Source organism: Notolepis coatsorum (assembly GCF_963971535.1).
Source record: "Notolepis coatsorum genome assembly, chromosome: 8".
In the NCBI taxonomy this organism is placed as follows: Eukaryota; Metazoa; Chordata; class Actinopteri; order Aulopiformes; family Paralepididae; genus Notolepis; species Notolepis coatsorum.
The window spans coordinates 15,180,032-15,194,510 of record NC_140172.1 but is presented as its reverse complement, the minus strand read 5'-3'; the positions used below and the strand labels follow the sequence as shown (position 1 = coordinate 15,194,510).

The 14,479-nt window shown below is 45.4% G+C and overlaps 1 protein-coding gene across 1 annotated transcript in view; it reads right to left on the bottom strand.

The window, feature by feature from the left end:
* The window catches only part of p2rx1 (purinergic receptor P2X, ligand-gated ion channel, 1), a 99,069-nt gene that overhangs the window by 27,586 nt on the left and 57,004 nt on the right, over window positions 1-14,479 (bottom strand). Inside the window, exons 4-8 of the mRNA XM_084320176.1 lie at window positions 9,715-9,784; window positions 6,493-6,580; window positions 6,149-6,229; window positions 3,783-3,924; window positions 1,048-1,193 (exon numbers count right to left, since the gene is read on the bottom strand). Of these exons, the coding sequence (XP_084176302.1) occupies window positions 1,048-1,193; window positions 3,783-3,924; window positions 6,149-6,229; window positions 6,493-6,580; window positions 9,715-9,784 (527 nt within the window). The remainder of the gene's footprint in view (window positions 1-1,047; window positions 1,194-3,782; window positions 3,925-6,148; window positions 6,230-6,492; window positions 6,581-9,714; window positions 9,785-14,479) is intronic.

Below are 14,479 nucleotides of genomic sequence, written 5' to 3'. Positions count from 1 at the left end.
TAATCTTATCATAGACGTCACACACCGAATCACTTTCATTGACCAGTAGGCCTATACAGTAGTGGAGAGATATCCCATTCTAAATGTAACAGGAAGGCTCCCCCTTCTAAACAATCAGAGAGGCTCAATTCTGTTGAATCTACATGGTCCTCATTCAACACAGTCTGGCAACGAGGCCCATGTAGACTAACCATTAAATAACCACTAAATGTTGTGCTTTACAAATGAGATTGTAAAAAAGGATATGCACAAACGGGACAGAACATTTTGTGTAAAATGTAAATCTGTATTGGGCTAATTTTGTCTGAAATTGTTGATGTTATAAACAATGAACTAAGTGGGTATGTCCCCGAATGGCCTGTAGAGGGAGGTGTAGTGGTTTGTACGTCATTGCTGTTCCCCGCGGTCCACCCCTCTTGAAATTGCACCCATTGGACCCATTTCTAAATCCTCTCGTTTAAAACAAATAAAGCATGAACATTGGCAGGGTGTACCTTTCTGTGTGTATATTCATCCACAATCTATAACTCAACATGAAAAAATTCGGAATTAGTCGTAAAGGTAGCAAAATAACAGTTTATGTTTTCGTTCACTGAGGAGCTACACTTCACGTTGGCGCTGCTGACTGACGACACCACAGCGTAGACTCCTGGCTGTATGAGGCGACAGCACTGAACGACAGGTAGGCAGGTTCTACTGGTAAGTGTAGTTCTTTTTTAATTAACAACATTAAAAACCTTATAACTACCTTTATTTCAACCAAAAATGCTTAAACAATAATGTTAGTGATAGAAGGGAACTCATTTTGTGCAAAAAATGCAAAGCTTGCCAATATTCATGAGGCAGAATTGTTACAATAGCCCATAATCCATTTAGCCAATGATAAATCCCTATACGGGTGGAGCGTGCGGGAAACTAAAGTGCCGTCAGACTACACCTCCCTATTGGACATGGAAAGGCCTATAATACTGTTATACGCTACAGTATGAAGCATGTCTTTGAGTACAGTAGGACCCTCAGACCAATCACAGAGATACTTTCAAGCACCTGAAGTTGTATCCCACCGATGCTCTGGCCTTCTCCGTCTCGCTGGGGTTTCCATAGAGACCGTGGAAGTGGTACACCGGCTTACAGTGTTTCAGGTGCAGGTCCAGGTTACAGGACCAGTCGATGACGATACCGATGGCCCCTCCCTGTCGAGACAGAGGGACACAAACGGTTAATAAAAGCAGCGTACACCACCGATCACCATTGAATCACAAGGGACAAAACATTAAGACGTCCTACGTGTGCACATGTCATTTTAACCCTTTCACTACCACACTACCAAAGGGTTAACCCTTTCACTGCGACAATACAGAATGTTAACCTTCTGTAGTGTGGTAGTGAAAGGTTAACCTTCTGTAGTGTGGTAGTGAAAGGTTAACCTTCTGTAGTGTGGTAGTGAAAGGTTAACCGTCTGTAGTGTGGTAGTGAAAGGTTAACCTTCTGTAGTGTGGTAGTGAAAGGTTAACCTTCTGTAGTGTGGTAGTGAAAGGTTAACCTTCTGTAGTGTGGTAGTGAAAGGTTAACCGTCTGTAGTGTGGTAGTGAAAGGTTAACCTTCTGTAGTGTGGTAGTGAAAGGTTAACCTTCTGTAGTGTGGTAGTGAAAGGTTAACCTTCTGTAGTGTGGTAGTGAAAGGTTAACCTTCTGTAGTGTGGTAGTGAAAGGTTAACCTTCTGTAGTGTGGTAGTGAAAGGTTAACCTTCTGTAGTGTGGTAGTGAAAGGTTAACCTTCTGTAGTGTGGTAGTGAAAGGTTAACCGTCTGTAGTGTGGTAGTGAAAGGTTAACCTTCTGTAGTGTGGTAGTGAAAGGTTAACCTTCTGTAGTGTGGTAGTGAAAGGTTAACCTTCTGTAGTGTGGTAGTGAAAGGTTAACCTTCTGTAGTGTGGTAGTGAAAGGTTAACCGTCTGTAGTGTGGTAGTGAAAGGTTAACCTTCTGTAGTGTGGTAGTGAAAGGTTAACCTTCTGTAGTGTGGTAGTGAAAGGGTTAACCTTCTGTAGTGTGGTAGTGAAAGGTTAACCTTCTGTAGTGTGGTAGTGAAAGGTTAACCTTCTGTAGTGTGGTAGTGAAAGGTTAACCGTCTGTAGTGTGGTAGTGAAAGGTTAACCTTCTGTAGTGTGGTAGTGAAAGGTTAACCTTCTGTAGTGTGGTAGTGAAAGGTTAACCTTCTGTAGTGTGGTAGTGAAAGGTTAACCTTCTGTAGTGTGGTAGTGAAAGGTTAACCGTCTGTAGTGTGGTAGTGAAAGGTTAACCTTCTGTAGTGTGGTAGTGAAAGGTTAACCGTCTGTAGTGTGTAGTGTGGTAGTGAAAGGTTAACCATCTGTAGTGTGGTAGTGAAAGGTTAACCGTCTGTAGTGTGGTAGTGAAAGGTTAACCGTCTGTAGTGTGGTAGTGAAAGGTTAACCGTCTGTAGTGTGGCAGTGAAAGGTTTAACCTTCTGTAGTGTGGTAGTGAAAGGGTTAACCTTCTGTAGTGTGGTAGTGAAAGGTTAACCGTCTGTAGTGTGGTAGTGAAAGGTTAACCGTCTGTAGTGTGGTAGTGAAAGGTTAACATTCTGTAGTGTGGTAGTGAAAGGTTAACCGTCTGTAGTGTGGTAGTGAAAGGTTAACCTTCTGTAGTGTGGTAGTGAAAGGTTAACCATCTGTAGTGTGGTAGTGAAAGGTTAACCGTCTGTAGTGTGGTAGTGAAAGGTTAACCGTCTGTAGTGTGGTAGTGAAAGGTTAACCTTCTGTAGTGTGGTAGTGAAAGGTTAACCGTCTGTAGTGTGGCAGTGAAAGGTTAACCTTCTGTAGTGTGGTAGTGAAAGGTTAACCTTATGTAGTGTGGTAGTGAAAGGTTAACCTTCTGTAGTGTGGTAGTGAAAGGTTAACCTTCTGTAGTGTGGTAGTGAAAGGTTAACCTTCTGTAGTGTGGTAGTGAAAGGTTAACCTTTTGTAGTGTGGTAGTGAAAGGTTAACCGTCTGTAGTGTGGTAGTGAAAGGTTAACCTTCTGTAGTGTGGTAGTGAAAGGTTAACCGTCTGTAGTGTGGTAGTGAAAGGTTAACCTTCTGTAGTGTGGTAGTGAAAAGTTAACCGTCTGTAGTGTGGTAGTGAAAGGTTAACCTTCTGTAGTGTGGTAGTGAAAGGTTAACCGTCTGTAGTGTGGTAGTGAAAGGTTAACCGTCTGTAGTGTGTAGTGTGGTAGTGAAAGGTTAACCATCTGTAGTGTGGTAGTGAAAGGTTAACCGTCTGTAGTGTGGTAGTGAAAGGTTAACCGTCTGTAGTGTGGTAGTGAAAGGTTAACCGTCTGTAGTGTGGCAGTGAAAGGTTTAACCTTCTGTAGTGTGGTAGTGAAAGGGTTAACCTTCTGTAGTGTGGTAGTGAAAGGTTAACCGTCTGTAGTGTGGTAGTGAAAGGTTAACCGTCTGTAGTGTGGTAGTGAAAGGTTAACATTCTGTAGTGTGGTAGTGAAAGGTTAACCGTCTGTAGTGTGGTAGTGAAAGGTTAACCTTCTGTAGTGTGGTAGTGAAAGGTTAACCGTCTGTAGTGTGGTAGTGAAAGGTTAACCGTCTGTAGTGTGGTAGTGTGGTCTAGTGGAGCTGGGTGTACGGAGCCAGAGCGGAACAAAATATATTCCGATTTAAATACAACATGTTGCCTAAATGTTTCCAATTACCCAAGGTTCGGGAACCACTGACCTCACCACAGGTAAGTGGACACTCACTCACTGGTTAAACACCCTTGACGGATAACTTACCAGTCTGGCTATGGTGTCGAAACTGAAGCCCGAGAGTTTGACGATGTCGCCCAGTCTGAATATGGGACATAGCGGGTCTTCCTTTGGGTGGTATAAGCACTTCTTTATGTACTGGCCATCTATATTCTCCACCAAGTTACTCCTAAAAAGACAAAATGGCGCTCATTATGCTTTAGTGACCGATGGAATTGGCGACAATAGAAACTGTTTTAGATGCATGTCCAATATTGTATTGAGGTTTTTAGGGTTGAGGATCAATTTGCTTTGAATTGAATCAACTCAGGAAGTGAAAATCTTCTACAAAACCTTCTATGCAAAGGTACAATCGTATCTTTACAGAAATGATGGAGAACTAATGTCAATTAATTGTAGTGTTTTTTTGCAACGGTATCCTAGATCTACACTACCTCTTTTTGTCCTCTACTGTTCCCATTATCCTTTCTGAGCCGCACTGCTCATATTCTGTATTTACTACTACTGTGTTATGAATCATAGTTCTGACAAACAGTCCTGTCGGTCGCTCCGGAACAACAGCAAGACCAGCAGGTAATCTGTCTAGATCAGTGTAACAGCAGTAAGACCAGCTGGAACAAGTTACAGGTAAAAAAAATAAATAAAAAAAAACTCAGCTCGGAACTAGGCAAATCTGCTGGTCTCTCACAAGAACAAGTTACAGGTTGAAAAAAAATAATACTCAGCTCAGAACTCGGCAGAATCTGCACCTGGCTCGCTGATAACAAACTATCATTACACCTGGGTAAAACAGAGTCCATTCTCTTCTGATCAAATAACAAACTCAGCAAGACCGACGGCTTCTCAGTTACAGTGGGTGACAATATTGTCACAAGGAAAGATAAAATTACCTACCTGGGCTCCATCCTAGAGGCTAATCTTTCCTGTGACAAAATGGCATCCAATGTAATAAAAAAAGTCAACCAACGAACTCGATTCTTTTACCGGATCTCCTCTCTGGTAAACAAGAATACCCTGAAGACTCTGGCAGGAGCACTCATTCAAGGGTACTACGACTATGCTTGTACCTCATGGTACCAAAGCACCTCAAAGGCGCTAAAAACAAAATTACAAACATCTCAAAACAAACTGGTCAGACTACATGCTTGACCTTACTCCTAGAACCCACCTCACCCCTGCCCACTTTGACAACCTAGGATGGCTTAGAGTAGACGACAGAGTACAGCAACTTGCAATGGGCCTGGTCTACAAGATACACTACACGACCAAGGTACCCACCCATGTACATGTCAAAATACTTCCCAAAGGTCAGTGAATACCACGATCACAACACCAGAGGGAGCTCCACAAATCATGTTAAACCCAGATTCGGCTCAAACAAGGGACTAAACACGTTTCGCAATTATGCCACATCAATGTGGAACGCCCTACCCAAAGCTGTAAAGGAATGTGAATCACTACCCACTTTCAAAACCACTCTCAAAGAACACCTACGGGAGACTGCAATTCGAAACTGGCCCCTGTAAATGTCCCAACCCAACCCCCTCCAATGTACAGTAAATGATGAAGTATGGTTTTGTCAATATTCCAATGTACAGTTTTGCTTGTACAGTTGTACAGTGCCCCCCCCCCCCCCCCCCACCCCACCCACCCAACCACCTCCAATGTACAGTACCCCCCACCCACCCAACCCCACCCCACCTACCCAACCTCCTCCAATGTACAGTTTCTACATCAATATACTCTCTTTTCTGGACTCTTTTTGTATCACAAACAGTACTGTATTTGCAAATCTGGTATGTCATAAATGTATAGATGTAGCAGTACTGTCTGTGTATGTCGTGTATGTCATTATATGTTATGATGAATTGAAAATGGGGGACCCTGATGTAAACAAGACGAAAGTCTTTCTCTGGTCTGCATCCCCTTAACAATTGTATGTATTGAGCTGTACTGTACCCATTCTGCAATATGTTAATAACGTTTTCAATCAATCAATCAATCAATCAATCAATCAATCAATTCAATCAATCAGTCTTTACCAGTGGTGGAAGAAGTACACAGTTCCTTCACTTCTGGTCAAAGTAAAAGTCCTCCATTCAAATTATACTTGAGTAAAAGTAGAGACGTTTTTGCTATTGAATGTACTTAAGTATCTAAAGTAAAATTATGCATTCTACATGGCATGTGTGTATCCCAGTGCTTGGGAGCATTCAATCAATCAATCAATCAGGTAATCAGTCTAGATCAGTGTAACAGCAGTAAGACCATCAGGTAATCAGTCTAGATCAGTGTAACAGCAGTAAGACCAGCAGGTAATCAGTCTAGAATAAAAAAAAATCGTAATAAAATAAAACGATAGCAAGTGAACATAAAGACAATATGTCCCTTACCTGGTAACTTGAAACATGGGGAATGTGACCGAATTCTTGATGAACAGTGTGTAGTTCTCCGCAGACATCAACAGAGCAGGACTGGATGTAAAACAATCGGCATTCAGTATAAAACACTTTGAACAGCTCCATACCAAATGTAGGCTACTATAATATAATATTATAATAATTATATAATCATAATCGTCATGAGTCAGAGAGTATTATTTCTCATCCACAGCCAGTTATATAATCAAAGTAATCATGCAGAACGAGTAGATCATCAACCATACCATGTAGGACAAGCTCGCACCAGCAATATGTAGCACATATGTAATTTTTTTTTTTATTATGTTTGCGCATACTCTGGTATTTTGCGGTCGTCTTCCACTGGGCACCAGGCCAGGACCTCGCAGGTCTGCGTCTCATTCACACACCTCCCCGTCATGTGTCCTTCGGGAGCAGAGAGGAGAGAGAGATGAGGTACATGGTCTTTTAACCCGTTCACTACCACACTACAGAAGGTTAACCCTTTCACTAGTGAAAGGGTTAACCTTCTGTAGTGTGGTAGTGAAAGGGTTAACCTTCTGTAGTGTGGTAGTGAAAGGGTTAACCTTCTGTAGTGTGGTAGTGAAATGGTTAACCCTTTGTCGTGTGGCAGTGAAAGGGTTAACCTTCTGTAGTGTGGTAGTGAAAGGGTTAACCTTCTGTAGTGTGGTAGTGAAAGGGTTAACCTTCTGTAGTGTGGTAGTGAAAGGGTTAACCTTCTGTAGTGTGGTAGTGAAAGGGTTAACCTTCTGTAGTGTGGTAGTGAAAGGGTTAACCTTCTGTAGTGTGCAGTGAAATGGTTAACCCTTTGTCATGTGGCAGTGAAAGGGTTAACCTTCTGTAGTGTGGTAGTGAAAGGTTAATACCAGTGTTTTATGACATCCTTGCCTTTTATACAAAAATTAAGTTGCATTATTATTTTGTCCTATAATCTTTTACCATTAGCCTACTGGACATTTTGATCACTGCCATAGGCTGCCCATGTATACTGAAGATGTGTCTTACACGGCACATAAACCAACAAACAGTTGCCGCGTTTGACTAAACATCTAAGGTGCATTGTTATTATTGTCCTGAAAAGTATTGTGCCTTCATAAGGTGTGCGATATCACACAATGGCTTTTCAGAAAACAAGTGACATATGAGGTTAGCGTGGCATTTCATATCATTATCCCCACTCAACTTCCATCACACACCCACACATCAAACCAAAACCAAAACATTTAACAGAACTAAGAGGGGCTATTTTTCCTAGAGGTCGCTGTCTGACCTTTAAGACACATCTTCAGATAGACTCAAAGCCTGTGGCAGTGGTGTATTGGCAACAAGAAATTATTCAACAATGGACAAATAGATTGCTGTTAATTATTTTTGTATCAAGGTAAGAATGACTTGGAACCCACCCATGTAAAAAGAAAAAAGAAAAAACACTGGTACAGTCCTTTAGAAAATAGGGGCAGGAAGTGAGCACACACAGCACAGAGAGACAAGAAGAAGAAGAAGAAGAAGAAGAAGAAGAAGAAGAAGAAGAAGAAGAAGAAGAAGAAGAAGAAGAAGAAGAAGAAGAAGAAGAAGAAGAAGAAGAAGAAGAAGAAGAAGAAGAAGAAGAAGAAGAAGAAGAGAAGAAGAAGAAGAAGAAGAAGAAGAAGAAGAAGAAGAAGAAGAAGAAGAAGAAGAAGAAGAAGAAGAAGAAGAAGAAGAAGAAGAAGAAGAAGAAGGAGGAGAGGAAGAAGGAGGAGAGGAAGAAGGAGGAGAGGAAGAAGGAGAGAAAAAAGGAGAGAAAGAAGGAGAAAGCGTTGAAGCCAAAAGCATTATTTAAACAGTTTTCTATCACTGTTTTACATCTTATCTTTAATTAGTTTCAACCACAGAAAATGTGCGTGGCGAGCAGGAAGCGGATGCTGAGACGACGTTTCGCTTATCTCGCGCTCTCGTCTCACAGTATGGGATAATTTCCTCGTTGTGGTCGTAGAATTGTTGTTATCGGTCTCAGATGGTTGAGCCGGAGGAGCGAGGCTCTGTGTAGACGACTGTCCACGAGGCGTTTTGGTCTCTCCGTTAGATCTTTGACCTTTTTACAGGGGTCTGTACGCAGACAACGCAGCCCCAACTGCACTGTTAGGCTTAAGGCGATGCGATTCTGTTCCATTGTCTATTGGGTTGGTTGACGAGATGCGGCCTGGTCAACAAACGATACAGCCGCCTGAAGGTAAACACGACATTGTGACGCAAATAGATCTAAGACATGATATCAGACACTGCCGGTCTGATTACATATGATGTCCGTTGCACAGAAGTTGAAAAGGCCCGCAACTTGACCCTGGGGCTATAGGAGGGTTGATGACGCTGCATTTATATAACTGGGGTTTGAACCAGCTGCAGTTGTATGTGTAGGACTGGTCAGATAAGCACTTGTCTATTTTATTTCTGTACTTATGACGTGTGTGTGTGTGTGTGTGTGTGTGTGTGCGTGCGTGCGTGCGTGCGTGCGTGCGTGCGTGCGTGCGTGTGTGTGTGTGTGTGTGTGTGTGTGTGTGTGTGTGTGTGTGTGTGTGTGTGTGTGTGTGTGTGTGTGTGTGTGTGTGTGTGTGTGTGTGTGTGTGTGTGTGTGTGTGTGTGTGTGTGTGTGTGTGTGTGTGTGTGTGTGTGTGTGTGCGTGCGTGCGTGCGTGCGTGCGTGCGTGCGTGCGTGCGTGCGTGCGTGCGTGCGTGCGTGCGTGCGTGCGTGCGTGCGTGCGTGCGTGCGTGCGTGCGTGCGTGCGTGCGTGCGTGCGTGCGTGTGTGTGTGTGTGTGTGTGTGTGTGTGTGTGTGTGTGTGTGTGTGTGTGTGTGTGTGTGTGTGTGTGTGTGTGTGTGTGCGTGCGTCAGCTGTATTTACACAGGGCTGTGGTTCTCTGCAGCTCTATAGCACCGGGCATGAATAAGCTAAAACACACTCGCGCACATAGCCCTGATTACCCACAAAGCCACCAAAGGTAAATGTCTCTAGAGGACATTCACGCATTCCCTCACTGCTCCACTGAGAGAAAAGTGATTAAAAACCATCGACGTCAGTCATAGACGTGAAAAATAAATGCTCTGCGTCCTCTGGCGGCCTCGTATTCGGCCTCCTGGGGGCGAAACAAAGTCAGCTATTCGCTGCCGTATGACCTCAGAAGGACAAACAACCACCAATGGGACCGCTTACCTAAATAAGATAATAAACACAATATTTTAGAATTGTATGCTTCCAGTCAAGCTTGTCAAATCCATCAGACCTTTATCACAGACACCCATTGGTCAAAGATATTTTTTTTTTCTTTTTTTAAACACCTGCCATAATGCAGGGCCCCTATGCGCTGGGGGCCCCTGGCCACGTGCCCAGGTTGTTTATGTGGTAGATCCGGGCCTGTGAGTCGTTTTGTGGTGCGAAAGGCCACGGGGTAACGGGGTGACGGGGTGATTGTGAACGGAGGTTACTTTAGCCACAGCGAACACATTGTTGTTAGTAGAGTGTGTGAGGGTCTCTGGTCACACACGCCCCCGTAATCAGGACTTTACCATGTCCCGTACGTTTGTATCTCCCTTCTTCACAGTCCGCGTCCGAGGTGCAGCGGTTCTTGTCAGGAATCTGCAAGACACAAAAACACTTGTGTTATGTTATGCAATTCGAAACTGGCCACCGTAAATGCCCAAAACCCCCACCACCTCCTAATAGACAGTCTCCTCCCCACCGCATGTATATATTCCCTCCCCACCGCATGTATATATTCCCTCCCCGCCGTATGTATATTTCTCTCCCACCCACCCACCCCCTCCTAATGTACAGTCCCCTCCCCATCATATGTATATACTCTGTCAGGATCTATGGGTAACAGTACTGTATATTTGAATACCGTTTATGTCACAAATGTATCAGTACTAAATACCTATATGTCCCTATGCCATAAATGTCATGTATGTTGTGTATGTCATAAATGTCATTATGAATTGAAAATGGGGGACCCTGATGTAAACAAGACAAACGTCTTTCTCTGGTCTGCATCCCCTTAACAATTGTATGTATTGAGCCGTACTGTATTGTACCCATTCTGCAATCTGTTAAATAAAGTTTTCATTCATTCATGTTCATGTTTATTCAGGATCACCATTAGTCGTCGCCTTAGAAACAACTATTCTTCCTAAATCAAATATAACCACCACATGATGTACATTCGCACAGTTATAATTATCAATAAAAACTATTGAAAAAAGTTATAAATATTAATATATATATTAGTGCTGTCAATAGATACAATTTTTTTTTACTAATTAATCTCACAATTTTCTGTAATTAATCTAGATTAAAAATAGCATTTTTATACTTAAGACCGAAGCTTGTAACAGATATTTACTTGAGTAAAATCATGGAATTAATGTAGAATCAACACAAAGAAAGTATATTTAGATTCAAAGACTATTTTAATAGCTTTCTTTGAATACAGTTTCTCTCCTGTGAAATACAAATGTTCAACAAAACCATCAACATTGACTCAGCTAGACCTCTTTCTTATATCTGCGGCACTGAGATTGAAGATTTTTCACTCCATAGATTAATCTAGATAAATTTTTTTTAAAGCTTTAAATAATTTAAATTAATCTCCAAAGTTAGAGCATTCATTTTGACGGCCCTAATATATATATGAAGGTCTCTCACCAGAAAAACATTTGCTAACATGCTTAAGCATCACAATTATAGTCAGCCATCACCACATTTTAAAACTGATTTCACTTGTAATCTGGGTTAAATACAGCAGTAATCCGTTCCAGTATGACATAGTTGTACACATTACAGTTTAAAGCATTGGTTTTAGGTTTAAGGGTAACGTGAAGCGTTTTGTAAAAGCATGTCTCATATCATGATGATGTCTATCATCTGTGTCTGTTATCTGTGTTTACAAGTATGTAGGTTCTCTTGAGGCACAGATGTTTCTTATTATTGGATCAGGCTGTACGTCAGTCTCTCTTCTACCCTCATCCCCTCCACGCTGACCCTCGCTGAGCAGTGAAGGACAAGACGTGCAGCTCAGATTCAGAGTCAGAGTCAGCTTTATTGTTGCATCTCTGTCATATTTCTCATACAAAAAAAGAGCAAGATTCTTAGGTCTCGCCCCCTCGACCTACAGTATGGCAATAAAACACACAATTGAACGATACAATACACAAAACACAATAAAAACCAGCATAATAATAATGTATGAAAAGGTGACAGTGCTGAGAGTGGTTGGTGGTTAAAAAGTGCAACAGTAGAATGAAATCAACGTAAAGTACTTAAAATATAAATAGTAAATACATAAATACATACAATAAAATCAGAATTATTAGATAGTGTTCATGAGTCTGATGGCTGGATGGTAGAATGAGTCCTTGAGGCTGCTGGACCTGGACCTGGCTCTGAGGCTGCTGGACCTGGACCTGGCTCTGAGGCTGCTGGACCTGGCTCTGAGGCTGCTGGACCTGGACCTGGCTCTGAGGCTGCTGGACCTGGTCCTGGCTCTGAGGCTGCTGGACCTGGCTCTGAGGCTGCTGGACCTGGCTCTGAGGCTGCTGGACCTGGCTCTGAGGCTGCTGGACCTGGCTCTGAGGCTGCTGGACCTGGCTCTGAGGCTGCTGGTCCTGGCTCTGAGGCTGCTGGACCTGGACCTGGCTCTGAGGCTGCTGGACCTGGTCCTGGCTCTGAGGCTGCTGGACCTGGCTCTGAGCTGCTGGACCTGGCTCTGATGCTGCTGGACCTGGCTCTGAGGCTGCTGGACCCGGCTCTGAGGCTGCTGGACCTGACTCTGAGGCTGCTGGACCTGGCTCTGAGGCTGCTGGACCTGGCTCTGAGGCTGCTGGACCTGGCTCTGAGGCTGCTGGACCTGGCTCTGAGGCTGCTGGACCTGGCTCTGAGGCTGCTGGACCTGGCTCTGAGGCTGCTGGACCTGGCTCTGAGGCTGCTGGACCTGGCTCTGAGGCTGCTGGACCTGGCTCTGAGGCTGCTGGACCTGGCTCTGAGGCTGCTGGACCTGGCTCTGAGGCTGCTGGACCTGGCTCTGAGGCTGCAGGACCTGGCTCTGAGGCTGCTGGACCTGGCTCTGAGGCTGCTGGACCTGGCTCTGAGGCTGCTGGACCTGGCTCTAAGGCTGCTGGACCTGGCTCTGAGGCTGCAGGACCTGGCTCTGAGGCTGCTGGACCTGGCTCTGAGGCTGCTGGACCTGGCTCTGAGGCTGCTGGACCTGGCTCTGAGGCTGCTGGACCTGGCTCTGAGGCTGCTGGACCTGGCTCTGAGGCTGCTGGACCTGGCTCTGAGGCTGCTGGACCTGGCTCTGAGGCTGCTGGACCTGGACCTGAGGCTGCTGGACCTGGCTCTGAGGCTGCTGGACCTGGCTCTGAGGCTGCTGGACCTGGACCTGGCTCTGAGGCTGCTGGACCTGGACCTGAGGCTGCTGGACCTGGCTCTGAGGCTGCTGGACCTGGCTCTGAGGCTGCGGTAACGCCTCCCGGAAGGCAGCAGTTGGATCAAGCTGTTGTTGGGATGGCTGGGGTCTTTAATGATCTTCCGGGCCTTGCTGATGCACCGGCTGTTATAGATGTCCTCCTGTGTGCAGAGGAGCTCACAGCCGCAGACTTTCTGAGCCGTCTTAACAACTCTCAGTTCCCGTACCAGGCTGTGATGCAGCCGGTGAGGACACTCTGTGGTGCCCCTGTAGAACGCACGCAGGATGCTAGGCCTCTCAGGTGGAAGAGGCGTTGTTGGGCCTTCTTCACCACCTGATCCGCATGGGTGTCCCATTTCAGGTCCTCAGTGATTCAGATTCAGATTCAGATGTTGACTCCGAGGAACCTGAACTGGCCCAGTCTCTCCACAGCAGCACCTCCAATTGTGATGGGGGCCAACTCCGCCTTCCTCCCCCTCCTGAAGTCCACCACCAGCTCTTTGGTTTTGGCGGGGTGTTGAGCGAGAGGTTGTTATCCTCGCTCCACCGTGCCAGGTGGTCGACCTCCCTCCTGTACGCCTACTCATCCCCATCGGTGATCAAGCCCACCCCGGTTCGGTATCGTCGGCGAACTTGACCACCAGGTTTGCTGTAAAGATACACAGTCGTATGTATACAGGGAGTACAGGAGGGGGAGCTCCAGTGCTCCGGGTCAGAGGAGCGGAGGTGAGGGAGTCCGTCCTCACTACCTGTCGCCGCTCAGACAGGAAGTCCAGGATGATGGTGCACAGCTCAGGGGTTGGTGAGTTTGATGACCAGTTTGGAGGGGATTCTTTTTTTGTTATCCACTTTTTTCTCCTCTTTTTCTATTTTTCTCCCATCCCAATTTAGCCGTGCCAATTCTTCCCTCCCCTGTCTTGAACGTTGCTCGCATATGCCCCCCACTGGTCGGTTGTAGGGAGGATAGAAGCCTTGCATCACGTGTCCCCTACGATACACATGGAGGCAGCCTGTCACATATTTTCACCTGCCAGCGCGGACTCTCAGTGGCGAGGAGTAACGTGTGGGAGGCTCACGCTGCCCCCGATATTTCCTGTCTCTGCTGTGCAGGCGTCCCCCAACCGACCTGTAGGAGTCGCTGTCCACAACGTCCAGATTACCACCCATCGACTTCCACCCGCTGACTCTGCCAATTGAGCCAGTATGACGGGCGGCCCAAGCCGGAGGCAACGCCGACAGCCGGAGCCGAACCCGGTGTCTCTTGCGTTGGTGACGAGCGCAATGTCCGCTACGCCACCCAGCCGCCCTGGCATGTGTATTCTTGTTTTCCAGGTGAGTGAGGGTGCTATGGAGTACTGTGGATATGGCATCATCTGTGGATCTGTTTCCACGATAAGCGAACTGCTGCTGGTCGAGTGTGGGGGGTATGATAGCACACATTTAGTTTTGTATGTGCCTCTCGAAGCACTTGCTCACTATGGGGGTGAGGGCGACAGGGCACCAGTGGTTTAGGCACGTCACCTTGCTTTTCTTTGGGACAGGCCCGATCGTGGAGGACTTAAAGCAGTAGGGGAATAAACAGAGAGACAGTGAGAGGTTGTATATGTGTGTGAACACACCTGCCAAATGTTCTAATCACCCGGCCAGGGATCCCAATCTGGCCCGGCTGCCTTCCTGAGGGAGCTGGATCTTATTGAGCTCTTGTTTTAAAGCACAGACTTTAGACTGTGTGTGTTTCTTTTAAACAAAAGGATGACTTATTCCTATTGTTTGACATGTGTCTACCTCCTTAATGGTTACATGTTTAAAAAGTAGTGTTGCCGTTTTGACAACGAATCACATGAAATCACAAAAAAAAGGCCTTTTTAAAA